Source organism: Gallus gallus, chromosome 6, assembly GCF_016699485.2.
Source record: "Gallus gallus isolate bGalGal1 chromosome 6, bGalGal1.mat.broiler.GRCg7b, whole genome shotgun sequence".
Classification (NCBI taxonomy): Eukaryota; Metazoa; Chordata; class Aves; order Galliformes; family Phasianidae; genus Gallus; species Gallus gallus.
The window spans coordinates 3,001,509-3,028,285 of NC_052537.1; the positions used below are offsets into that span (position 1 = coordinate 3,001,509).

The 26,777-nt window shown below is 40.1% G+C and overlaps 1 protein-coding gene and 1 long non-coding RNA gene across 14 annotated transcripts in view; one reads left to right on the top strand and one right to left on the bottom strand.

Moving 5' to 3' along the window:
- WAPL (WAPL cohesin release factor) overlaps nt 1–26,777 on the bottom strand; it is a 133,258-nt gene that overhangs the window by 61,070 nt on the left and 45,411 nt on the right. For 7 of the 10 annotated variants that reach the window (XM_046942783.1, XM_046942784.1, XM_046942787.1 and 4 more), the window contains 2 exons: nt 5,010–5,425; nt 1,554–4,465 (listed from right to left, as the gene is read on the bottom strand). In XM_046942783.1, the coding sequence (XP_046798739.1) occupies nt 1,554–1,654 (101 nt within the window). In that variant the 5' untranslated portion in view covers nt 1,655–4,465; nt 5,010–5,425. The remainder of the gene's footprint in view (nt 1–1,553; nt 4,466–5,009; nt 5,426–26,777) is intronic. The other 3 variants (XM_040702314.1, XM_046942786.1, XM_040702315.1) reach the window with 3 other exon arrangements.
- LOC101749937 lies at nt 3,579–12,447 on the top strand. 4 transcript variants are annotated; one of them, XR_006939634.1, is made up of 5 exons: nt 3,579–3,606; nt 3,675–3,825; nt 6,143–6,252; nt 8,109–8,188; nt 9,876–11,959. It is a non-coding gene; the product is annotated as an uncharacterized LOC101749937 (long non-coding RNA). The 4 variants fall into 4 exon arrangements; XR_005860932.2 differs by having other exon boundaries at nt 3,579–3,825; XR_005860933.2 differs by lacking the exons at nt 8,109–8,188; nt 9,876–11,959 and adding an exon at nt 12,191–12,447 and having other exon boundaries at nt 3,579–3,825.

The window sequence follows — 26,777 nt, forward strand, 5'->3', positions numbered from 1 at the left end:
CCACAGCTTTAGGGCACTGCAGTGCCATAAGCACTGCTCAATATGAGGCCTACAGCCACCCAGGACACCGATGCACACCTCCGAGACTGACAGTAGTGATACAGTCTGTGAAGAAGAAAATGATCCTCCAAAAGTAAACAAACAAGAACCTACCACCACCTTGCCATAACTGGAACCTAAGATGGTTCCACAGCACAGCTGTCCCACTGGCTACGTTTCTCATCTGAGAAAAGGTTTTAAAGCACATGAGCCAACTGCAACGTGAATATAATAAGTAGGAACAAAAGTAAGAGGCTGTTTTCATCAGAAGAGTTTAGTCGTCTCATTGTTTCTAGTACAGAAACCTCACTTCTTCTTAATCTTTATCCAATGCAAATTAATGGCTTACAGTATGGAGAAGCAAGATTATTTACAGGAGCATTAAAAAGAATGATAAACAGGTTTTTGGCCTCTGCTTGGCACCTATTGCCATGTTACTGGCTTCTGTGTTTAACATCCAAACAACAAATATGCCGAATGTGCTCTTTAAGGAACTACACAGTTGGTGCTAGAGAGAGTGCAGATAAAATGAACTGGGCCTCCTGAGGAGAAGTACAAGTTGATTTGAAATAGGACAGAAGTGGCTGCTGTATTTCAGAGGTAGTTTACAAGTGTATTTATACCTTCAACACCTGACTCAGTGATTGGAAAGCAATTGAAAATAGGTTAAACATTTTAAAATACATAATTTGAATATAACAAGATTTTTCTTTGTCCTCTGAGTATTCTTGTATTGGAGCTATTAATTAGCTTGTTTAATCGCCAAGAGTAAAATAGCGCACACAATTCAAACTGTTTTAGCTATCCAGTGCATGAGCTTAAAGTCTTATTTGGTGACTAATTGATCTGTTAGACAAAGAGGAAAAAATAGTACTGTGAGAGCTCAAAATACTTCTGGTCTCTGTGGAGTTATTTACAGCATTAAAAACTTTATCCTGAGACCAGAAAAACTGAACAACATGGCCAGAGCGAGGAAGTGAAACCAAGAAACTATTTGGATATAAAGTCACGTAAAAAGCTGCAAATAAATAAGTTCCTAACTGAAAGCCTGAGCTACTTACATCATTTAAACAGTATTTCAGATCGTTTGGCATCATTTAGTGACAGGAACTGGGTGCAATTAGCTTGAAAGCTCCCTGATACCCCGGAGTCCCCAGGCTAGGCTTTGTGTTTTCAACGGTATTTCTGACCTTTGTAAAATTTCCATGCAAGTCTGCAATCTACAATACTGCAGATTCCTGGTCGTGGTGGAATTCCTCGTGACTGACAGGGGATGCTGACCTGTTTTATGTGCTGGCTGTCTTAGGTCTCAGGAAAGCCAATAAGTCTCGGAAAATCTTTTGTTTAAATGATTGTGGGAAGCAAACATTGCCAAGTTCAAAAGCAGCTGAAATGATGGCCAGTTTTTCTTCACCTACTTCACTTTACGTACATTTGAAAATTTTACACCAGGTTACTGAATAATTTGGCGATTAACATGTTAAACTTGGCCATTTCCATTTTATCTGGCTTACCTCAAGTATGCAAGCAACAAGACAGAGCAGATAACCAAGTCCCATCCACTTTCAGCAGCAGGTGAGTTTAGTTCTCGTAAAGGGTGGAATTCAACAGGCATCTTATTCCTTTTGTTGCCATCTCCCTTCACAAAAAATAATATAAATCAAACAAACAAAAACAACACAGAAGCCTTCGCAAGAAGCAAACCAGACAAAACACTTCAGTTTGGCACTCGCCTCCATGAGGAAAGCAGTGGGAGGTATGCAGCCATCTTCAGCTTTTCGGTCTTAAAAACTTCTTCTGGAAAGCCAGAGTGGGCTTTTCTAATTCATTCCATAATTCTCCTCTACAAAAGAAACTAGCACCTTTGCTATTTATAGTGAAGTCAAAAAGCACTGAAGGATGTAGCTGAAACGCTCCAAAGCTGGTGATAAGGGAGAGAAAAGTGAAACAGGAGGAAGAATATTTAGGAAGGACAGAAGAATTAATTTGGATAATACGCCCTGCAGCTCTCCCAGTTCTCTTTGTGGAGATACAAACCAGACTGTTCAAAATAGGCTCTGTACTGAGCTACAGCTTTTCGCAGAACTCAATCTTTTAGCATCCATTAAAACATGTTAAACTGTTTCAGTGTAGTTTTTCATCCGGAAGAAAATGGAGGCAACACCATAAATACATCCTGGCTACACTCCTGTTCCCACCAAAGGAGAATGGATTCAATAACCCACTGTCCCACTTCCCTACTAGGCACTGCCCAACAAGCACACATGAACTCACAGGCAGGCCCTCCCATTTTACCAGTGTCCAGCCCTTTCCCTCCAGAACTATAAGTCAGTGGCACTTCAGCCCACTCAGCATCATCTCCTTCTCCACCTCCTTTTCTCCCCTTCCTGTCTCACCTAGTCACTATTTGCCTCCCACATTATCTCCAGCTTTCTATGGCTGTTCCTTCCATGCCTTTTCTCCAGGTAGAAAGAGACTGGAGAGAAGAGGATGTCCTGCTGCTCTCACTGCACTCACAGCTGCTGCAGCACTTTCATGTCTCAATTAGTGCCACTTAAAACATTAAACATTTGTGTGTTTTGCTTTTTCTTTGAGAAATGTCAGCCTCCTCCTGTTCCTGTCCTTCAAGCATCACCCAGCACACCAGGGTGAGAGCACTCAGGGCTTTGCCGTTTCACTTCACTGGGGCTAGAATTTCCCCCTTCATATTTGCTATGCAAATAGGTGAAGAGACACATTAAGTAACTAATTACCATGCTTTAGTCAACCTTCCTGAAACAGCTCTGAAAATAGTTATTTATACATTAGTATCACTACTAATGTGTGCTGGAGGAAGTTCAGCAACACCAGACGTGGCTGCATGGGAGCCGATGAAAGCAGCTGTGCTGAGAGCCGCAGTGCTTGGATCAGGGCAGACCATGAAGCAGGACAAGCAGGGCTGGGGGGCTTGCAGCACAGTGCACAAAGTGTGATTTCTGATAATAAAAAGCTTTTCTCAGCAAGGCATTCCCAAGTGGGTAGGACATTACTTTTCTGGCACTGATCCCTGAGAAGAAGGACCAAAAGGCTTTCAAGGAGGAGATCTTGGTATAGTTGTGGATCATGTTTTACTGTATTTGTTTCAGGTTGTAGCTTTCTCATCCTATGAAATAGCCAAGTCAAGGGCATTAAGCCTCATCACTGAAAGGTTAAAAGAAGAACCACTGAACAGAAGGAAGAGAAGATTATGGGCATGCAAGGGACTTATTCTGGGGGGGGTCGAAAGAGTTCCCTCAATCCTGATGTCAATGAATCAAACCTGGGGAGCTAGCCAAAAAAAAAAAAACAACCCAACCAAACAGTTGTGCTACCCCACCTCCTGTCCAGTCTGCACACCCACTTGGTGCAATCACATGAGAGGGAGCATCGTCTCTGCAATGTAAAAGCCTCTGGAAATACAAGTTTTACACGATGAACCAACAGCAGTCATTCACCTGCGGCTAAATTCTCAGTGTTTGTTCTGCACAACATTTTTCCCCAGGTGATAAGCCTGCAAGTCTACTGGAGAAAAAGCACGGTGAAGTGCAGGTGGGAAATGCATAAAGCAGCTTTCACCGTGGTGTAATTGGGAGGGCTAACTTTATTCTGCTGTGCAGTTTATCTCAGCAAGCTCTGCCTTTTCCTAATACGACTGCGACGTGCCAAGGCGTTCCAGGAAAAACAAAACAGAACGTGAAACCACCTCACTTACAGGGATGATGCAGACTAAGTTCAGAAGAGACGAGGAAGACTTAGGGTTTTGCTCAGGTAAACTTTACATTGTTTCCTTTTCATGAACCAAGAGGATGACCCTCTCAAATGCTTGAAATCTGTTGCAGCCTTGTAGAAGGACCACCTTCAATTGCTCCTGGAAATTTTCTTAGAGTTCTTTCAAGAACTCAGTTCTCATTGTTGATGAGTTTTTCTGTTTTCATGATAGCCCTTAGTGAAAGCTATCAAAATGTACTAGAAGAGCACTTGCTGGGGAGAGAAAAGCATGGGAATGCAACAAGCAGTTGGTGTTTTACATCTCCTTTCTTATAAGGGGTTTGATAGGACTGAATGTCCAGTTCCAGTCCTTCTCCAGCAGCAGCATAGCAGCCATTCACGTTGCTTATTGTGCTTCTTTCACCTGCATATACCTGACCTACACTTCTGCATTACATCCCTTTGTACTCAGGTTTTTTTTTTTAATGTTTCTGTGTAGTTCTTTAAACACAGATGCTGTATTCACTCAATTCCTTTTTACGTTAATAAGATTTTTGCTTTTCCTTTTATTTTCCAAGTACTTTTTTTCTATTCTTTAGAAAGAACAGAACTCAACCAGTAGCTAAGCACTGCTGTAGCAATATCAGCTGAAACAAGGAAGCTGCTACACCCAGACCAGTATGCGTGGCTTTCAAGAGCTCTGAAACAAAACGAACTACAGCTGAAAAAACAAATTCACAAACAACTGTAAACTTGCAGGACTAAGGAGGCCCAAATGAACACAACCCCGAATCTCATGCCAGAACTAATGTATTATGTAGCAAATTAATCTGAGAAAATGAAAATTTAAAAATAATTGCATGAAGAGTTCCTCCTGAAGAGATGGGAGGTAACAAAATACAGTGGCTACTGCTTTTTCCTGCTGGAGCACAGCCCCGAACAAGTTACTTTCTACTTTATTCCAGTTACAGTGCAGACTGAAAGTGGGCTGTAATACCTCCAGCCTGTTGCACAAGACCCCATACACCCAGCACTACACAGGCATAGCAGAAAAGGACTACAGCTCATTCAAACAAGAATGATATTTCATGGTCTTCTTCAGTGCAATCCTAAGCAGTCTTGATCAACACTGTGCTCCATATCACCTAATACAGGTTACAGGATGCAAGATCCAAATCTTCAGAAAAATATTCCAGTAATAAAATACTAGTGCATAAAACTAGAGACAGGTGATCACAGCTTACCTCTGAGGTTTTCTTCTATTTGTATTCTTTGGAAATAATTTAGCTTTAAGACTGGAGGAAAAAAAAGAACATCAGTATGAGCACACAGCTTATTTCCAGAGGCAGGTACCTAGAGACAACAGAAGTGGAGCTTCATCCCCAAATGCTTTATCTAAGGCTTGCAGAGAGATGCTCAGTGAGTCAAAGACAGTACAGGTTCCTCTTGTCCCACTCAGTTCCCAGGCCTTGTAATTTTCAATGCAACTGCCAAAGAAAGTGGAAATCCGAGTCTTTTGGCTTGATTTTCCATCGTCTTCCCCCCTGCTGATGGAATATTGAGCAAAGGCTGAGTAATCATACAGGCACTGCTTGCTGCTGTCCCCTTTGCACTGAATAATCACTTTGGTCGTTATCTGTTTGGACCAGATCCAGGCATGCTGCACAGAAGGGAAAGAAAAAAAATAATCGTATCAGAACCACTTCCAAAGCCATTGAAGTATCCTTCAACAGTTACCAGCAGCTGAGGGGCGGGGGGTAAAATCCCATACCTGGAAGGGCATTGATCATTGCTCTTCATTTTTATTGCATATAAGGCAATATGTACAAATAGCGAATGTCTATGAAATAAAAATTAAACTGAGTAGATGTTTTAAACCAGTAATAGCTCTCCGCTGGACTCCAGTGACATCTACTGGTAAATGAAGAGGTTACCAAATGTTCCTTGAAAATGCGTTACTTCATACAGCCCACTCACAGTGCATTCATGCCAGTAGCTCTGGCTGAGAATCACGTTACAATTCAGTGTAGTTGCTCAAGGAAAATTGTACTTGCTTTTCAAAACAGGATTTGGACTCCACCTGGTTGTTAACTTCTTGTAATTGCATTACTAAGGATATTATCAAACGTTTTATTGTTGACAGCAGGACATCAAAGCAGACCAGTGGATTTTTGGCTTAGAGTACGCTGTGACACGTTCGACTATTTCTTTACTTGTTTCATTAACATAACTATTGTCAGAAAGTAATTAATGCCTCTTCACTTGCTCTCAGTTGTGTGTTTTTGCATGGATTCCAACAGTTAGAATTTCTTCAACAATAGCACAACCACATGAGACTGTGTTTTCACTTCTAACAGTTCCTCTATTGGTCTTGTAGGCATAACAGATATGTCTAAGCATCAGTCATCAATTCTGCCACCACTCGTAAAAGGTGCAACACCGATACATTCACTCAGAGACAGCTGGGAGTCACTTTTCTGGTTTCTGGTAAGTAGTTCGTGCTTGCCTACTTTTTTTTTTCTGGTGATACAAAACTCACTTTTCTTATTCTGTTAGTGAGATTTTGTGTCACTGAATTTCAGAAAGCTCCTGGAATACTTCAGTAGTAAGACAAGAAAGATTTGCTTGCCTTTCCCATTGCCAGGACTTATAATCACGATTAAAAAAGGTATTTCCAGTGGTCTCTTAACAAAAACTGGAATGAATAGCTCTCTTCATGGTGGAAATAGAGTTGTCACATTTCTACATATCTTTCTGATCAGGCAGTGCAGCCAAGGTGACAAATTTCAGATACTTGAGATACTTTGTTTAGGAAAAGAAAATCCTCCCATGCAATCTTTCATGCTAACCCCACAACTCCAAACCCCGATGCAAGGCTTTGTACATTTGTTACTGGGCTGCTTCAGAAAATGAATGCATTATGCACGATGTGCATTTGGAGACACAGCAGCTACTGACTGGAACACGCAGGCTCGACGCAGTAAGTGGATGCAGTACTTCTAGTCTCTCCAGCTACCATTTAGGCCCCACTATACAAACTAATGCAGTGTACGCAATAAGTACATTTAAGAACATTTGTGATTGAAGCTTTTTGTTCTGAGTTTGAAAGGTAGATACCATACGTGAGGTTTTTGAACCACTGCCTTGCCCCCTGACTGGCAATAAACACCACTTGGATAGAGAATAAACACCACTTCTGTCCACATTTTGTTATGAAACTTTGTCCTTACTGCCTCTGGCAAGTAGAGTCACCTCAGTTTTGGCTCTTGCAACGTTAAGGCACTTTGAGGTGTCACCAAACAAAACCAGATGCCCCAAATGGATTTTTCAGTTCATATTACAAATCTTTCAAGGAACTGAAGTTTTCAGTCCAAACCACTCACTTGGTAAAGCCTCCTGGTCTCCAGCACAAACTCTGCCACGATAACAAAAAGGCACCATGGGAGGGTGAGGAAGCACAGCAACAAGCACCCCTGCCCAGCAGGGCACAGCACAGCTCCTGAAGATGCCAGCACAGGCATCCCTGATGGGGAACACACATATCTTTGAGAACCACCATTTAACTTGAAAATTACTCTTAACTTACAGAATATAGATGATGCAAGTTTGCACAGCAAGAACATTTTCTAGGTTACTGGAGAGAGCAGAGAGAACTGTTAATTCTTTGTTCTTCAACTTGCATACACAGATGCATCAGATGTCAGAGCAGGACTTTGTGTGAGGTGGTGGAAATCAGATGCCCAGGTGTTATTCCTGGCACTGTGCTTGCAAGCCCAGGGTTAACTTTGCTGAAGTGCACAGTGACAGATGAACTCACAGGGAGCCGCCACATTGACAGATCCATACAGAAAGAGAGGAATATAGATTTTATGCAGTGGAACCTTCTGAAGAGGCTTTGTACCTGCACCTTGATTAACCATGGATTCACATGTTACAATTATTATACCAGGATTTAATCTTCTTTTAAATTAGATGTTAATCTCTCTACACACGTAGCAAAAATATTTAAGTTGAGGATTATCCATTCACTTCCTTTTGAAGGATAAGTGGGAAGCTTTTCTTGGCAAGTGGGAGAAGCCTAAGTTACCTATTTCTAAGTTTCCATTTAAACTCAATAGTTTACTTTTACAAACGAACAAAACCAAAACCAACCAACCAGCTACCATTTATGTGAACAGATGCTGTGCTCTCTTCTTGAAGCTGCAGGCTGAGAGGCAGATTTGTCATGCAGCTGCATAACAAAGTCAACAAGCCTGCTCTGTTCCAGGGCTGCTATTCAGCCCCTTTTGGGCAGCAATGAAAGAAGATCACATCAATTTCATGCTGGTTTTACTGCTTGACAGAGATACAAGCAGCATCAGATACAGACACAAATCACGCCTAGATTGCAGAGGAGGAAGACAAAGCTTGTTGGGAAAACAAGGTATGGAAGACCAAGTCAGTACTTTTACACCATTTAGTTTCATGTCTTTTACTTTTGGGTACTTCTGATGCAATGGCATTGCTTCTGTAGCAGCTTTGACCCTGGGTAAGTTACATACCTTGAGCTCCATTTGCAATTAATTACAGTACGAGCAGGGCTCCTGTATCCCTACAGGAACAAAGATTTTACAGACATCACCCTCTGCACCCACCACCAGCACTTCACCTATGGCCCACACAGGTCTCAACACTGTGTTCTGCACCTGACATCACTCTCCATTAAACAACTGAACTGCAACTCAGTGTGCTTGTTTTACAGCAGGGTCTACCTGCAGATTCAGTTGAAATAAGGAAACTGACACTGTTCCACATCAGATTGCAGAACCACGTAACCCAACATCTTCTGTCTGGGAAATAAGAGTTTACAGCTGCTACGTGGGTGCACCAGCAGGCTCAGCCACCCCACTGCCGCTGCCTCAAGGCCAGCTCAGACGTGGTGCAGCCATAACACTTGGTCAGGCTATATGCAAGAGCAGTGAGAGGCCTCATCAGGGTTTCCTCTACTTTAAGTTCAGGCCCTTGTACTTAAGCATGGTTAAACAAGTTTTAAGTGCAGCCTCTAATCCTGAGCTGAGCTGTGCTACAGGTAAGCCTGTGCCTGACTGTAGTGATGTTCCTTGCTGATCACCATCCATGACTCATCGCTGCAGACTACTACAGCTACTATCACCACCCCTGCTCTGCTCTTACTACACAGATCTGGTGGGACTATGACTCTTGGTGAGCTGGTGAGGCCAGCTTCCCATCTGCCTTGCTCAGCTCCTGGCAGCTGACTTGCCGAGCAGTCCATTCCTGATGTTTTCTGATAGCAAATCTCTCCTTTGAGAGAAACAGGAAGCTAGATTCTAACCTAATATGGAACCATACACCGATTTGGTGATAACTGAAGTGAACTGCAAGAGTTCTTGATGAATGGAAGTCCTCCCTAGCCTCTTAAGCCTTTCTCCAAGCTCCACTAATAAAGCACACAATGCAAGTTCCCACATATTCTAGGTACAAAAAGGATTAGGGCAACTGGCCCATAAAAGTCAGACTTCAAAACAAACAAACAAATGTATAAAGAAAGCAGCAAAGTGCTTAACATCTATTTTTTAGGAAGCCTGCTACACACCTCTAGCACCTCATAGTGTAAGACAGATTCAGTAATCAGCAGGAATAAGAATTAGCAATGAAGGCAATGATATTCACATAGTGCAATTTACCACAAGGCATCTGTCTGAACATGAAATAGTATTTTCCTTAATTATCCATACTAGGAAATCCCAAGATTCTCAGCTGGCTCTGTCAGTTAATATTAACTACAAACTTTGAAAACGGTATAAAAATAGAAAAGACCAAATCCTGCAGAGGCAGCAGCAGCACATTATGAGGAATGCAAATTTAGCTTGACAGAATGGCTGTATTGGCACCACTGATCCCACTCCACTATGGAGTTTGCCAACACAACTCATCAACGCAATTCAATGCAACATGATGTTCAGCTAACTCACAGCGCACACACACAAAATGAAATGACCACCATAAGTACAAAAGCTGGTAATTCATATCCACAAATACAGGTTCTACTACACATGCAGCATCCTCTTTGGTAATAGCCACGAGGCAGAATTAATTTGTTTTCTTTCCAGGTGTATGCCCTCCCCCGTGCAAGCAAGGATACAGACAGGTCTTCTAAAGATGGCTGGGAATCAGACAGTCTGTGTTTCTGCTAAGGACTGACTTCCTGACTACCCTTGCACAAATCTCACCCACCTCACATCCCATTTCGGAGCTTCAGAATGAAAATGCTACTTTTGTCTTCCTGCCATCTTAGTTGGAATGCAAATCTGATGAGTTCTTCAGTCTTTCCCAGCTGTCATTCCACAATGAAAAATGATGGACTGGAGAGAAAGGAATGTTATAGCCTTCATTTCCTCAGTAGCCTCCTTTATAAGAACAGAATCTGGCCTGGCAGTCCTCCTTCATAAAATGTAGTAGGACCTGACTGACACTACAGGAGTTATCACATTTGAGTTGCAGCTTGGACCACTGTAATTCATAACAAAACTCTGCCTTCTCACATTTTTAAAATAAGACAAAGTCAAAATACTTGCATATCATAATTCATGTACTGTCCTGTTGCTATTTTATCACTAGAATTTGACAGCAGGGGCTGCCTCAAGCACTGAAGTCTTCACTGTAGCAATTACTGTGCAGTTGCTTTCAGAAACAGCAGAAGAGCAACAAAAGCCATCTTGTGACAAAAACAGGGACAAAGCTACCAGAAATTTGATAGCTCTACCCTGTTTTGTTTAGATAAGCCCATATCACCCCTCATGCTCAGCTACCATTGGCTTTCTATATTTACTTCTGCATTTCATTTTCACTTCTTTAAGTTGACTTATTGCACAGCCGTGTGTTCGCTCATAGCAGCCCCCAGGACAGGTGGGGAATAGCCACCTCAGTACAGCCAGGGAAGGGCCACACTTCTAGGATGCGGTGTAGAAAAACATCGCATTACTGATGAATGCTAAGAATAGCTTGAATGGCAATTAAAAAGACAAGCACAAGGATTTCAGTGAGCTGTAAGGCCTTTTTAACAGCAGTGTTAAGATCTTATGTTAAGTTGAAATACAATAATTGCAGATGCCTGAAAGCTGTACAAGTTATTCTATAGCTGCTGAGCTTCATTTTGCCAACATGCAATAAGGACTAGCTGCTCCTTTACAAGAAACCAGGTACAGTAACAAGGCTAGAAGCACTAGCCTCCTATTACCTGAGCAAGGCTGGCTTAATAACAGCAAGCTGATTTAATCAAGTATCCAGATTATCCAGCAACTTGCAGTGATGATGCAGGCCCAAGGTCAAGCCAGGAAATCAATCTACAGGTCAGGTCAAATCCAGTGGGACCAACCACAGTCAGACAAAACTCAGTAAGTACTCAGCAGATGCAAGATGACAGAATAAGCCCAAAATCAAGATAAAAATTCACCTTGTAGATCAGCCAGGAAGTCTGTGACTGATTTAGAGATCAGCACTAATGCAACAAAGCCCAAAGATCACAAAGAACTAAACCTGAGTTTAAGGATTGCTCCTGGGCTGAGGGCCAGAGGGTGTGGGTCTCAGGTGAGGTTGGTTAGTCACATTTCATTCATTTACAGTAAACAAAAGAAACCCAGCACCACCCTTCTTCAGCAAATCCAGTTTCTCTATCACTGTATTTATAAAAAAAACAAAGATTTCTGAAGAAGTGTATTGCCTCAAATGGATATCACAGGACTACCTAGGCTCCATTGCTCTGCAATCTAATTTTCAAGCAGTTGTTGGCATAGCTGGCTCTGCCCAGGACTAGTGACTCCTCAGCAGGCAATCACATTGCTCTCAGCCTACTGACAAGCTCTGAACTGTGCTCATCTGCAGCCATTTCAGCTGCTTCTGGGAAAATCACAGGAGCACTGTGTGTTGCTTGAATTGGTGTGGCCAGTTCTGTTGCTCCTAACAATATCCAGCAGCACCTTGCGGACCAGACTATGTCTATGTCCTCCTCAAATCATGGGTCTTAATGATGTCTCCACTAGGGAATCCACGAGAGCAATGTGTTGGAGATTCTTGGCTATTATCCCCATCTGTTTTATTACATATATATTTTTTTAATATCGTTGCTTAAAAATGCATTTCCTAGAGATATTAGCAATTAATTGCTATCTACTAGATAATATAATTAATCATAAAAATGAAAGATGTGTTATCAAGGAACTTTCCCAGTGCTGAGAATTGCTCTGATCAAGTGATAGGAAGTGAATTAAGAGGTGAAATATTGATATTATAACAAATACTTCTTCTAAAGTAGAACTAAGGGAGAGAAGTATGAGAAACATGGACCGTTACGGGCTCTATGAAGAGTCAACAGGTGAAAAATACTTTTCTATAGAGTCAGAAAGTTTTTGTATATTTTTCACCACAGATGATAAAGAAAGGAAAGAGATAAGTGCAGAGGAAGATACATACAACAAAATAAAGAGAAATGCGCAAGAAGGCTTTCAAAGGACTTGGACTCTGCTGTACTGTGTCAGAAATCCTCTCATTTCACTAAATAAAAGTATTCCCTATAAAATATCAAGTATGTACTGGATATCTTGCTGCAGAAAAAATAAGACGACAAGGCACTGTAGTTTTGTTGTGTGATATAATAATTAAGTATCATAGAATCATAGAATCGCTAAGGTTGGAAAAGACCCACAGGATCATCCAGTCCAACCATTCACCCTTCACCAGTGGTTCTCGCTAAACCATGTCCCTCAACACAACATCCAAACGCTCTTTGAACACCACCAGGCTCGGTGACTCCACCACCTCCCTGGGCAGCCCATTCCAGTGCCTGACCACCCTTTCAGAGAAGTAGTATTTCCTAACGTCCAGCCTGAACCTTCCCTGGCGCAGCTTGAAGCCATTCCCTCTAGTCCTATCACTGTCACCTGAGAGAAGAGGCCGTCCCCCAGCTCACTGCAACCTCCCTTCAGGTAGTTATAGAGAGCAATAAGGTCTCCCCTGAGCCTCCTCTTCTCCAGACTGAACAACCCCAGCTCCTTCAGCTGCTCCTCATAAGGTCTGTGCTCCAGACCCCTCACCAGCTTTGTTGCCCTCCTCTGGACATGCTGCAGGGCCTCGATGTCTTTCTTACAGTGAGGGGCCCAAAACTGGACACAGTACTCGAGGTGCGGCCTCACCAGTGCTGAATATAGGGGGATAATTACTTCCCTGTTCCTGCTGGCCACACTATTTCTGATACAAGCCAGGATGCCATTGGCCTTCTTGGCCACCTGGGCACACTGCTGGCTCATGTTCAGTCCAGCATCAATCAACACCCCCAGGTCCATTTCCTCTACAAGTAAAGGCATTGTCCCTTGTCAGTGCTTTCAATTTTAAAATAGATAATGAATACATATTTAAAGAAATTAGAATTTGCTTGCTTATTTCGTGCAAAACAAGCTACTCCCTCTATCCATATAAAACACTTCAGACTTGAAAACAGTTGTTTGTGAAACAGATTTGAAATATCAACAGCTGCCTCTGGCTGAGCTCTCTGTCTTATCCCAGGGACGAGTTAATCTTGTTGTGATTGCAGTTGCTTGAACAGTGTAATCAAATGAAGGAACAATGCATACAAACCCAGTTTCGTTGTTTAGTTCAACAGACCGTACTAAACTGAAAGAAGAATCTGTAGTCATTTTTGCCAAGTACTGCTAAAAGTCCTTTAGCTTAATGGTATTTCTTAGAAGAAAATAATTCCATTCTCCTTATCTAGCTTCTAATACCAGAACGATGCTGTTTTGGAACTAGTTCACAAATAACCAGGTCAAAGTATATTTAACAAATGGCTTCTACGCATTTATCTTTTTCTAGCACTGGTCATGAACTATTTAAAGCTTTTTTTTTTTTTTTTTTTTAAATCAGAGTAAATGTAATCTGTTCCAAATGGCTGTCATTCAGCTGGTACATTGTATTCAGCAATGTGCTGCAATATACCTTTGCTTTGTAGGGTAAAAGATGTTTCTTTGTTTACATTTTGTCACACCCCCTGCAAAGGATAAAAAGCCCTGAAGATCATGGAAAACATTGCAGCAAAAGCTTCTCAAAGGTCTCATTACAGATTTATTGTAATAGTTGGCTTTCTGGGCATGCAAAGAGTTCTTGAACACAAAATCAGGGGAACTAAGATAAGAATTTCTCAATCTTTCCATGCAAGCACTGTTAAATTTCCAGCAGATATGGTCCACCACTTCTGTTATGGAAAAGAGCTTGCTTTTGTGCTTTTCAAATATCCAACAAAGCTAAATACTTATTCTTCTCCGGATTGAAAAATATCAGAATAAATAAAGGATAAAGCGAAAGTGAGAGAATGAACGAAGGAGTTGGCATTTGGGGGAGAAGAAAGAAGCAGTGTAGGTGGGAGGGAAATGAAAGAAAAAAAGGTTGAGTGGGTTGCAAAAGAACAGTTAGGTGAATTGTGAGAAGAGAAACTATCACTAAGGAAAATCAAGAGTGCAAGAATAGAACAGCTTAAGTTAAATAAATACACTGCTGCTTGAGCTCTCAATCTTTCAGGGAACATTACTTAAGCGCTTCTGAACAAAAGTTCTTTGAGGCCCCATCCTACTGTTTGTTTCTTCCAGAGCTATTCTCGCAGTTCATTTACAACAGGACTCGAATGCTGATGATGACATCTTCTGAACTGGTACTGTGTATACAGTGGTTCTTGGTATACCAACTCCTGAAAAAAAAACACAACTCTCCCTCCAATGTTTATCAGGATGAGATCTGATGAGTTCAGAAGCTGCTGGAGTTCTTATGAGTGGTAACAAACCTGACAGTTTTTGCTTTTACCAGAGTATGCTTCAGTTCACTTCATTACAGCCAGACCTCCACATTTTGAGTGACATAAAGTATTGACTCCTCTAGCGAGGATCTGTTAGTGAAATTGGTACATCAATACTTCTTTCCTAACAAGCAGAGGATCTTCTAAAGATGATTAAGAATGCTTAATCTGCCACATACAGATGATACTGTTAAAATCAATACAATTTAGCGTGTGCTTTATTCTTATTTATGATAAACTTAATCATGTCCTTATCAGTTTCAATAGAAGCTAAGTGATACCAGTTATACGATACTACACTGGTTCTTACAGGCTTTCTGCATTTTTTCTTTTTAAATACATTTTTAATCTATAAACACTTCTGGAAAGTTGCTTGGTTTTCACAAATCAGTTTTATTAGAATTTGTTTTATTTATAGGTATATTTAACCTCGTTTATTACTTTCAGTTAGAGCACACTCTTGGTTCCTTTAAACCATTTCTCTAGAAAACAGCAACTTCCAGGCACAAAAGAATAAAGACAAGAAAAATGGACCAGGGGGGGTAAAACAAAGGAAAACAAATTAATAGTAGGGTCTGAAGTTACTAAATCTCTTGTAATGTGAGGAGAAAAGTAGTATGACCAATATCATTAACTTCTGAAGGTCTTGAATGTCTTCAGAACTTTTTTTTTTTTTTTTCCCCTAGAAGTATCTTTCTGTAAGATGCTAAGTGGTAGGAATGAGAAAGATACCTGCTCCCATCTTGCTTCTGTTCTACTTTTGAGAGTAATATCTGTCTTTTGCTGAGCAAAACCCGGGAGTGACCTTTCCGTCTACCTTGGATGCAAAGTCCATTCTTGCCTAAGTTCAGCTACTTGACCAGAGGAGTCTCTTCTTGGAACAGATGATTGCAGTGATAAATTTGCTTTAGAAATTTGTGATCCTCTCACATAAATGTTATATCAGAACCTTTAACAAGATCAACATACTCAATGTCATTAGAGATTCCTTATAAAACATACATTTGTTTTGACTTACTAGCCTTATCGCAGCTCTCAAAACCTTTCTTCTACCTAAAGAATATCTGCAACAATGTTCCTGTTATGAAAGAGCCTTCAATTCTCTTGATATAATTAGGTAAGTTTATTTGGCTTTTTGTTTAGCTAAAAGGACAGGAATCAAGATGGCACAGTCACTGTATTTCATTATTTCCCACATCATTAACTTTTGTGCTACTTAGAACTTTACTAAAAGAAATTTCTAAACAGTTGTCCATCAAAAAAGACAGTTCAGCTAGATATTTTCTAAGAATTTTACTGATGTAATCCTGAAAAAGTGAAGTACCTGCATTCTTTTACTGTATTTCTGAAACGTTTAGAAACTCCATGCAAAAATTTTGGAAGAAACTTATTAAAATGGACTTATTTTAGCATTTTTTTTTAATGAAAAACAGAATTCATGCTGCTGGTATCATTTGAAGAGGTAATATCACACAGACAAGATCATCTGCTCTCTGACTAGCTCTAATATTAATGTTCATGCAGATTACTTTCAGGAAGTAAGCCTCCTACAAACCACTAATGACTTTTCAGATCCATTAGTCTGTTATGTATTATTAATTTGAAGCATTACTGATTAATGTTGTATGTAGATTTATTTCTGCTCCTACAATATAAAGAACTAGCACCTTTTATTACAGTTCTTAGATGGATGGTATGTTACTGCATGATATATTTGGGTCCTTTGTTAGTTTCCATCTCTTCCCCTGCTCTTATCCGTCCTCTGTTCTACTGTCCTGTTTGCCCCCTTAACTACTGTTTCTAATACTCAGAAATAAAAAAGTTAGGTCCCTTCCATTCACCTATTTGGTAAGAAGACTTTGGAAAGTTCAAAGTTGAGCAAAAAGGGAAAACTCTAGTATATGTAGCATTACATTTTTCAAAAGGTAGCAGTGGTGCTTCACATTCATTGCCCCTTCCAGAGCCTGACTCAGCCACTGGACACACACTGCTCTGCCTTTGGCTGCTACTCCTGTTAACAGAGTGTGCTGCCTGCTGCTGCTACCCCAGAGCAACAGCCCATCGCTCCTCATGCCATCCCTCCATGGACCAGATCATCTGCAGTGCCCAGTTACATAGCTTTACCCAGCACTGTTTTTCTCATGTTTCATTCCCAGCAGTACAGCAGAGTGCATGCAAAGAGTGACCAGCCCCTGCACAACCAAATCCAGCCCTGTAATCTCTTGAATCCAGAATCTATAAACACCACTTCTTTTATCTTTTTAACGAGTAACTTACAGAACGTGTATGTTCCCCTAGCTTTCATCTAGATAGCTAGTTAATTATTTCCTACAGTGAACACTTCAGTCATTAGCACCTCTGAATTCACCTATCTTCAGTTTTCTGCAGGCTGTTCTACAGGTGTCTTACAGCTCGTGTTTTTGTTAGACCGCATACATTTTGTATCCCTATGTAAACAAAGGCATGGGAACACATTATATAATATGCTCTTTTTAATGCACCCCAGGATACCATCAGCCTTCTTGGCTACAAGGGCACGCTGCTGGCTTGTGACCAACCTGTTGTCCACCAGGACCCTCTCAGTATTACTCTATTTATTTCCTCCTTAAAGATTACAGAGCACTTAAATGGCATGAGTTTGCTGAGGAGAGCTGCTGAATATGTTAACAATGAACACTCTCCTCTACAAAGAGCAAGGAAAAGAAGCCGATTTTAGAAGCTGTGGATCTTGCAGGCATGTTTAAAATTAAGAATGAAAAGAGGGAAGAAACATCTGGTGTTCGCTGAACCTTTGTAAACTGCTTTCAGACAAGCTCGGTTGGTATTTTGGACACAGAACAAAGGGAGGGAACAAAGGCACCTGACAGACCTCTGGAAAGACACAGCCCAGGCCTTGGAGCCTGCTGGGAGACAGCGATAGCCAGGAGATGACAAAGGGAGAGGGGTGGGAGTGGAAATGGCTGGAAGCAGCACTGTGGTCACTCCAGACACGCACAGAGACACAGATACACTTGCCCCAGCAGCGCTTCGGGTGATTAGGAATAAAACTCTTGGATCTCATCCAATAGAATATTGAAATACTAAACAGACTTCCCTTCAGGAATATTTTCTCCTTTCTTTTTCCTTTCCCACACCAAGAAATCAGAGATAATCAATTTAAAGGCTTTTGAACTCCATTCCCCAGACCTATGAGAACAAGCCTTTGATTTCAAGAGAGAAGTACAAGTGCTAATAGTTGATATTAATATGAATGCAGAAATAATGTTAACTTGGAAAATATCTATTTACTCCCAGGTAAGCATGTATAGAAAAATGTACGAAGCTCTAAGCTTTAAGACTTCCAGCTGTCAACTTACTAGCAAACCAAAGAGAACAGTTCAATAAATAAGTGTCTTATTTCCTTCTATCGCTCACCTGCAAAGGCAAAGAAAATGTCACGTGAAATACCATTTCTGACTTTCTCACAGACACACTGTATTCCTCACTGGCTAAGCCAAAGTATGAGAATGTTTTCCCATTCAAACCTGATTTGTTTCCTTATGTCAAGAGGGAGAGCAACCAACAGTGAAAGTCAGAGCCTCAGGAAAATTCCAATAGTAAGTGCTGGAGTGTGGTGCTCTCTTGAAGACTATGCAGTGAACTGTCCTTTTCCACAGTAGGAAATCTTTACCTCAGTGTCCCCAACCTCTGTAAAACTCAAGTACAAAATTGTCTTCCCTGACTCCTGCTAAATGTACACTGGTTTTGACCATGCATGGGAGACGCAAAGATACAGTTGAAAAACAGGAGCACTGCTGGCAATTTACAGGCTTTGATGACAAACGATCAGTCTGCTGCATATTTGTTAACTAATGACACACCATGCCAGAGCTGCACTGCCGGTTATGACACAGGTCACTTTGTCCCTCCTATCTACCTAGCCTGGGTTAACCCCTGGAAGTTAACCAACCTCATTGCTCAGCTCCAGGAGTTCAGCAGCTCTTGTTTTTAGACTGTACATATCATATTCTGATAAATAAACATTTGAAACAAGTCATAGCAAAAACATGAAAATATAAAAGTGAAAGCACTGAACTTTTACAAACAACATAATGCAATACCCCTGTATTTACATTAGTCCTGTTATTTACTGAAGTAATGCCCAAACAGATCAAGTACGTGGCACATAATTGTTTCTTACAACGTGGAGGTTCTTTATGCTAAAAGGGTATCAATTATTTAATTTACAGAAGACTTCAAGTTTGCTGACTATAACAGAAAATTAAAATAGAACGGGGAAGGGTGGAGGGAGAATCTTAAATCTAACCACAACAGCTTCAGAGACCAAGAAAGCACTATCCTGTGTGAAATATATTACCTTTCCTGTTGCTTTCCTTTTAATACAAAGTAAGTGTAAGATGGCGCACATAAATTACCTAGGCTTGCTGATTAACTGCCTGAGTTACAGTCAAAAAACTTCTGTATATAAAAACTGAAATATAGCATTTACCATTTCTTCTGTTACCACGAGACCATTTCATTTTCAAATCAGTAAATTTCCTTTGGAATTCAGTAAATAGATGAAAAATTGGCATTATTGCTAACAATGTTCTTTACCATTATTTGTTGAAAAGGGACAGGTGTGTCAGCTTTTCAGTACCTTCTACTTTTATACTAACAATTTATGTTCAGGAAAAGCTGTGAGCTGTTCGAGCCTCTGGCAAAACACGACAAACAACTGTTGTGAACAAAACCGTTTAGTAGAACGCTAGAGAGCATTCTACTAGTAGATAGTAGAATGCAGCCTTGCATGAAGAAAGGTTTCTGCCTTAAACCTCCGAAAGAGAACAGTTCAACTAGTAAGAAACTTTTCTACAAGTGAAGACCTATGATGACTTTTCTGGAAAAAAAAAAAGAAAAAAGAAAAAAACCAATCTCGGTGTGTGTCATTTTTGGTTTTGTTTGTTTCTTTGTTTATATGCTCTTATGGTGGGACAAGATCATTAGATACTGAAGAGGAGGAATAGTATGGAGAAGGATAAGAGACCTGGGAAGGTAATCACTGCTTCTTCCCCAGCCAGGGCTGCTTGGAGATGGTTCTGGGCAACCCAAGCTGCCAGAATGACATGCACTTGGCCTGCAGGAACCCTTCTGCTTCAGAAAGACCTCCAGCCTGAAATTCTGTTTCAGTTTGATAGTGAATATAGCTTAAGTGCTGATATACACATAAATAATCACAAGAACAATTATACAGTTCTCCACATGTGGATACTCCTACATTTTTGTCTGAAAATGATCTTCAGTTGATACTGAGCTATAATTGTAGTGCATTCAGTGAAGGGATACCCATACATCCAAGAACACCTGCATGTTGTGTCAGCTGGCACAAGGAATTGATTAGAGCAGACATGGCTGTTTTGCTGAAGGACAAGAAAGCCCTAACACAGAAGTTTCATGGATATCTCTTCAACATCTTAGAACTTCCCTAGGGCAGAAAACAATCTTCTTGAGCCAGCATAACACAGCTGAAATCATCAGTTTTGCTAAGGGAGTTGTAAAAATCTACATATACATACAGGTGAGGAGAGAAAGTGCTGTAGACTATTGGGCAGCAATAAAGGAACTATCTGTAACTCAGCATATTACATTTTACTACTGGTGAGCATTTATCTCATTTAGCAAAATCTTACTTCTGTAAGACAGAGAAAATTGAGTTTAACATTTCTGTTAACAATTATAGTAATAAATTCATTTTTTATTAAAAAAAAACAAAAAAACAGTAGGTGCCTCTATTGTTACTTCTCAAGTGCCAGAACAGGAAAACAACTGGCAAGTGTCTGGACAAAGAAAGGAACCTATTTAATTTGTCTATTCGCATACTTCATTTCAACAAATGGACATGGCAATATGCTGGAAAAAATATATTTTGGTTTACGTTCATTCTTGCCTGCAGTTTTATACATTTATAACTAAAAGCTATGAAATTCTGAATTACTTTGTTCTGAAAGTGCGAATAGAATTAACAGCCTCAATAGCTATCCACATGGTTAATTCTTCACGCCAGCATTCATTTTTGGGGTTAGGTTCTTTGGGGCAGGAGCGAGATTTTTCGGATTTTGATCTTATTAGAATACTTATTTCTTCCTGAAGCTGAGTTCTCAGCTTGTCAAATTGCAGAACTGCTGTTTTTACATTATCTATGTCAGACCTCTGCAATGTTCCTAGTGCTTTTCTGGCTAGTAGACCTCTGGCAAATAAAAAAAGAACTGTTTTCTTCCTACAGTCAGCATCACAGAATAGCTAAGGTTGAACAGGACCTCTTGAGATCATCTAGTCCAGTCCCTTCTCTAGCAGCAGCAGCTTTCAGCAGCTTCCTCAGGATTTTGTGTAGTTCTGCATTTTTAAAGATTGAAACTCCAGCAACTCTCTGGGCAACCCATCCCAATGCTTGACCATTCTCATGTTCAAATAGAATTTAAGGCATTAAGTACAGCATCTTGTACTGGGGAGCCCAGAACTGGACGATGTTCCAGGGAAGCAAAGGATTTTGTTTATCAGAAAAATCACATCCAGTAGAATAAGTGGGAAAACTTGCTTTTATGCCTACACTCCTACACTCTTTCCTAATAGTAATCAATGGCCCCTATGCACTCAAAACGTTGTTTTTCATATTAAAGCAAAAAAAAAAAAAAAAAAAAAGGAAAGAAAGAAAGAAAAAAAAAAAGATTTTCATTATACGGTATTCTGATAATGACTTTGTGTTGGTAGCGGTTGCATTTAATGATCAAATGCCTTTCCACAAGTTAAATCTAATTCTCCACAGCCATTGGGTAAGTATGGTTTTATGATAAAGCATTGTCAGACAAATGTTCAGGTAAAATCTGGTGGGAAAAATAGTACCTTTTATTCATATGTGGTAAATAAAGGTGTCTGTTTCTTTCACTTTCATTGGCAGCTAGAAATATGAGCTACAGGCTTCTATTGGCACTAATTCCTGCCCAATCTGTAGCACATCATAGAGTTTACACCATGTTTTTCAAACATCTATAATTAAGGGAAAAAAAACAAAAACAAAAAACAACACCCTCACTTGAAAGAGTCTTATGCCACAGTCATTATTCCATTTTATAATGTAAATTACTAAAAGGAGTACTGATACTTGAAGTCATTTCAACAGTACAGAGACAGAATGATCAAGCGAAACTGCTAGGTTTCATCCTGGCTCATAGATAATGATAAAAATTGCTAGCTACATCTGAACTGCCGTTCATACAGAAATGACAGAAACCTTAAATAATCCAGATCAGTTGCTGGATTCCACATACAGTTTGTAAGACTAAACTGAAACAAAATACTGGTTTGTAAAACCCCAGACCGATGAGAGACAGCAAAATATACCATCAGTATGAAATGGAGTATTTGCTGTTCTGTAGTAAAGATGAAACGTACCTCTTTTAAACTTTTTTTATCCAAGACCCTTGGGGCCTACACATCCACTTAAAGGAAAGTGCACTGAGTGATCTCACAAGTGTATAGATGAAATTCAGGTACACCAGAACATACTTGCACAAACGGAACAAATAACCAGCTCCCCGTGGGGGAGTATTTCTCACAGAACGATCTCTAATATGACCTCTCACTACTGATCATTAAGTAAAACACCTCTTCCAGAGTTTGAGGACTTATTTACATATGAATAAAAGAAAAATAAAAATTAAGAATTCAGCCACAGTGAAAAAAAAACAGAGAATGCAAAAAAGACGTTCTTCTTAAAGTCTGCTCTCAATTATTTTTCTGTGCTCAGTGAATCACGAAGAGCCTTTTACTGCAGTCATGTTATGAGTGGAGGTAAGAAGCATCAAACTACCTCAAGAAAAGTCTGAGCAACAGCAGGAATTGGACATTATTCCAACATAGTAGAAGTAAATGTTGCCTTACTCATTAGTTTAATGGTTTTATTCAACACCACCGTTGCAGACACTTCTCTGTGCTACGAATCTCAGCATTCTGATCATCAAGCCTAAAAAGATCAGATTTTAATAAGACTATTTGGAACTTACATTTAAAAAAAAAAAATGGATGTCTCATTAAGATCTGAGTCCAAATTTCATTTTGGGAAGGATGATCTCTAGCAATGAGAAAAAAAGAAGGTAGAGAGCTTGGATCTCAGCAGGTTCTGGTGACTTTTTGGAAAGCACTTGCATACCACAAAGAGAGTTGCTGAGCTGAGGTGAAAAGTGGTTTTTAGTATGGCTTCATTTCAAATTACATAAAGCTTTCCCATGGAGGCCATATGAACTTTCAGATTTTTGTGCTAAAGACCAATTTGACGTGAGCCAAAGTAACTTCGTGGTTCACACTGCAACTTTTCTTTTTCTTGACTTTTGTGTTGACAACCTGAAACTACACTCTTTCTCACATTACAGGCTCATTTTACAAACCCACAAAAGCTCCGCAATATTCAAGTTAGATCAGAAAAACATGTGGTGAGAGGCACAGATGTATGGAGTTGTATAATACTGGAAGCTGAAAGAGTATTACAGGGAAATCTCAACATATTCTTGCACTCTTTCCTAGCATGCTGCTTTTAGTCTCTCTGGATGTTGGGATTAAATAGACCTTGGAACTGAATCAGAACCGTCATTCTGGGATTTTTATGTTACTAGAGATGCAATTACTCTTAATGTAATGAAACAGATGATTTAAAATAAAAATATACCCCAAGACCTCCTGCTCAGAATTTCCAAAATATTGGAAGACTCTAAATCCCGATTTAAGATGTTAAATAAGTGGCCAGATGTTAGATGGTAGTGAGTATCACTTAAGTGCAACATAGTAAGCACCCTGTACCTGAGAAAAATCTCTGCAGTTATTAAGTATTTATTTTAGTAGAAAGAATTTAATAGAAAGAATTTATCAAGAACTTCAGACTCAGGGTCTGTCAGTACCTCAACTGCATAAACAGGTCTTACTTGCCCTGACCAGCCTCACCTGGTATCCCATCCACCCACCTCCACCCAAGAGGCTCCATTTAAGCTTAGACCTGATCCTCCACTGCCTACCTGTGCACATGCTTAGTCATTGACCACATTGATCTGGCTCTGGATACTGTCACTGATCCTTCTTTTTACTCCTAGTTTTATCTCAGACCTGCTCTGCTGTCACGGGCCTGCCTGATAACCCTGAGCCTTGGCTGATCCTGGCTGCCATCCCTGGGTTTGCCTGGCTCATCCTGCTCTTGTCCTCCTGATTTATTACAGTCTTCTTCTTGGCCCCTATAGAGCCACTGGCACTTGCTACTCTTTTATATGATCTAACATGAATATTCTAATTTTAAATTACTTCTTTTATTTTTTTATATTGATCCTAGTTCAGTTTTTGTTTGCTTTAGTGTTTGAATACCTGGCTATTTGATTTCCAACTATCCCCAGGAGAAAAGAAATGCAGTTCTTCTTGGTCTACATATGTTGTACTGGAGTTGCAGCAGAGCCAAATCACTTGTTAAGACATTAAGAATTTCCTCTGGAGAACAAGGTCCTGTAGTGTTCAAATCAACAGAGGAAAGGAAATAAAATCTATTGTTTTCCCACTCTAGAGTCTCAGGTAACAAGCACTGCTAGGAAAGAAACATGCTTTGGCTTCTGACAAAAGTGACAAAAAAGTTCCTATGGGAGAGCTGTCCTTGGTTAATTGACACCAGCTATGCGGTGCCCTGTAATAGAAATCACAGATCCTTGAGTGGCAAGAGCTGAGTTAGTAGAGCCATTTTGTTTTTGTGTTACATGAGGAGTTGGTCCACAATAAAAGTACAAAAGAGCTTAATTCTATAAGGGCAATTTGACACAGAAACTTACAGTACATTCTACGGAATATCTATTTTGGTGAACCGTAGAATCAAGTCCCAAAAGGTATACAGCCCCTTACGTAGGAAATATTTATGTTCAGAAAAACAAGTTTGACTTCCTTTGGTATCTAACTTAAGAAAGCTGCCATGAAATTATTTTCTATTCTTCTTACAGTTTAACCAACATAATCATTGTTGACTTACTGTCAGCACTTCACTAAAGCACACTAGGGTCACTGCAGCTGTCTGCTGATAGTAATTAGTTCAGATTGCTACAAAAGGATGTTTCTCTGAGCTGCAAAATAAACAGTTGTGTTCTCTCACTTTAAAAGAAATCAAAGAAAGTAACTCCAACACAAGTTGCTAAATCTGAAAACAAAAAGACTGAGTAGAAAAACAGCTTTGTATGGAGCAGGCACAACTACAAAAGTAGAGCAAAATGAGAAATGATAGTTTGTCTTCGTGAGGATCAGTGCCAGTGTATTCCATCATTTTAACTCTCACGTTTACTTTTTAAACATTTATTTATTCAGAAGGCTTTCTGTTTTGCTTATAAAACCTTGCAAACAATCTTCCGACAAAACAACCCCAAAAACAAAACTACATTCGTATTAAAACAAAACCATGAGTTTCAGTTGACCGTCTATTGTGGCCATACTGTACTACTCAGCAACTGATCAGCAAAAAAAAAAAAAAAAAAAAGCAGAGTATACAAGAGGAGATTTCTGACACTACCAAAGAACTGAAACCCACCATATCACCATTTGCATTGCTGTCACGCCTAGAAATGCTAGCCAAGTCAAAGCATTAAACCAGCACAGAGTGAAAAGTCTCTCCTCCAAAAAACTTATTATCCAAGTATAAAGGGAGGAGAAGTGAAGGCGTGTTGGAAGTAGAAGGTAACAATAAGACAATGTAGGTCAACACGCTCCTTGTGCCTACAGCCCAGCTATTGTCAATGTCTTTTGTTGCCTCTGCTACCAGCATGAGGAACTGCATGAAGACAAGCAAATCATGCATGTTGGAAGTTGTGTTCAGTGAACAATGGAAGTGAGCAACACTGGCTGACAGGGTGTGAGAGCTGGAACGCCAAAGCTGTCTGTAAGATGACAGGTAAGTTGGAGATAGGTAACCCGTCAAGGCCCTTGGACAAGAAGACCAGCAGGATGTACCTGAATTAAAAGGAAAGGGGGAGTAACAGAAGGGGACACACGTTAATAACAGTCAAAGCAATGAGCTGGGACAGGGTCAAGACAAAAAGGGCTCAAACTGGGTGGGATGTAGCCACAGTGTTGCTAATAGGCTGTACAGTCACATTGACACACTTGCATCCTGCCTGCATCCTCGTGATAATTGTCTGTTACATTCCATTAATCAAGGTCAGAGGGAAAGGATGTCATAGCAACTGAAACAGAAGTCAGTGAGGATATAGATGAGGAATTTAGCAGAGAAGATACTAATACAGTCCATATTGCATCAAGTTATACAAAGAAGTAGCATAATATAGAGGTGTCACACGAATACGTAGGGATCAAAGTCCAAGGTGATGACAGGCTAAATGGTAACCCTACTGTCAGTTTATAGAGGAACGGGCATATAGCTTTACATTGCTGTACATACAGAGCTGCAGTGGATACTCTCCCACCTTAAGCACTAGGTCTATTTAGTTTTGAGTCCATGTGAGAGGTTTCACATTGTGGCAGGGAGAAACTCATCGTAACATCTCTGTTCTCAGCGGTCATGGCAGAGTTCTGCCAAACCCTGATCACTGCTGTAGTAATTTCCTGCCTCAGTAACAGTTGGCCATTTTGTCTCCTGCAGAACACCTGTCACTGAAATATACGAGGAATTCAGCCTAAGAATTTTCTGTATTTTTAATCTGCACTCTGGCTATTTTCAGAAACAATTCAAACAGAGTATTCTTGAAAATTCAGTGATGTTACTGAGTTGTTAGTTTCCTCCTATTCATCCTGCCCAGATTCCTGACAGCACCGGGCGCAGTGCAGGTTAAAACAGCAAATTACAGGGCACCTGCTATTGCAGTAAGCTCCTGAAACTTAAGTTGCAGTTGGTGATAAAGCTGTCTGCTTATTAGTAGTAATATAATTTTCTCTCAGCAGTGGATTGGCAATCAGGTCTTGTTTTTCAATTTTTCTTGATTTTTTTTTAAACATAATCACTGATGATACTTCTAGAAAGGACAGGATTTCTTGCACAGGGACACCTGACATAGCTGCATAGCCATTAGGGTAGTAAGCGTATTCTCTGTGGATTGTTTGAAGATAATAGTGATATTATTTGTGGATAAAGATTATAATTCTTTAACACCAGATGCGACCACTTTTTTTTTTT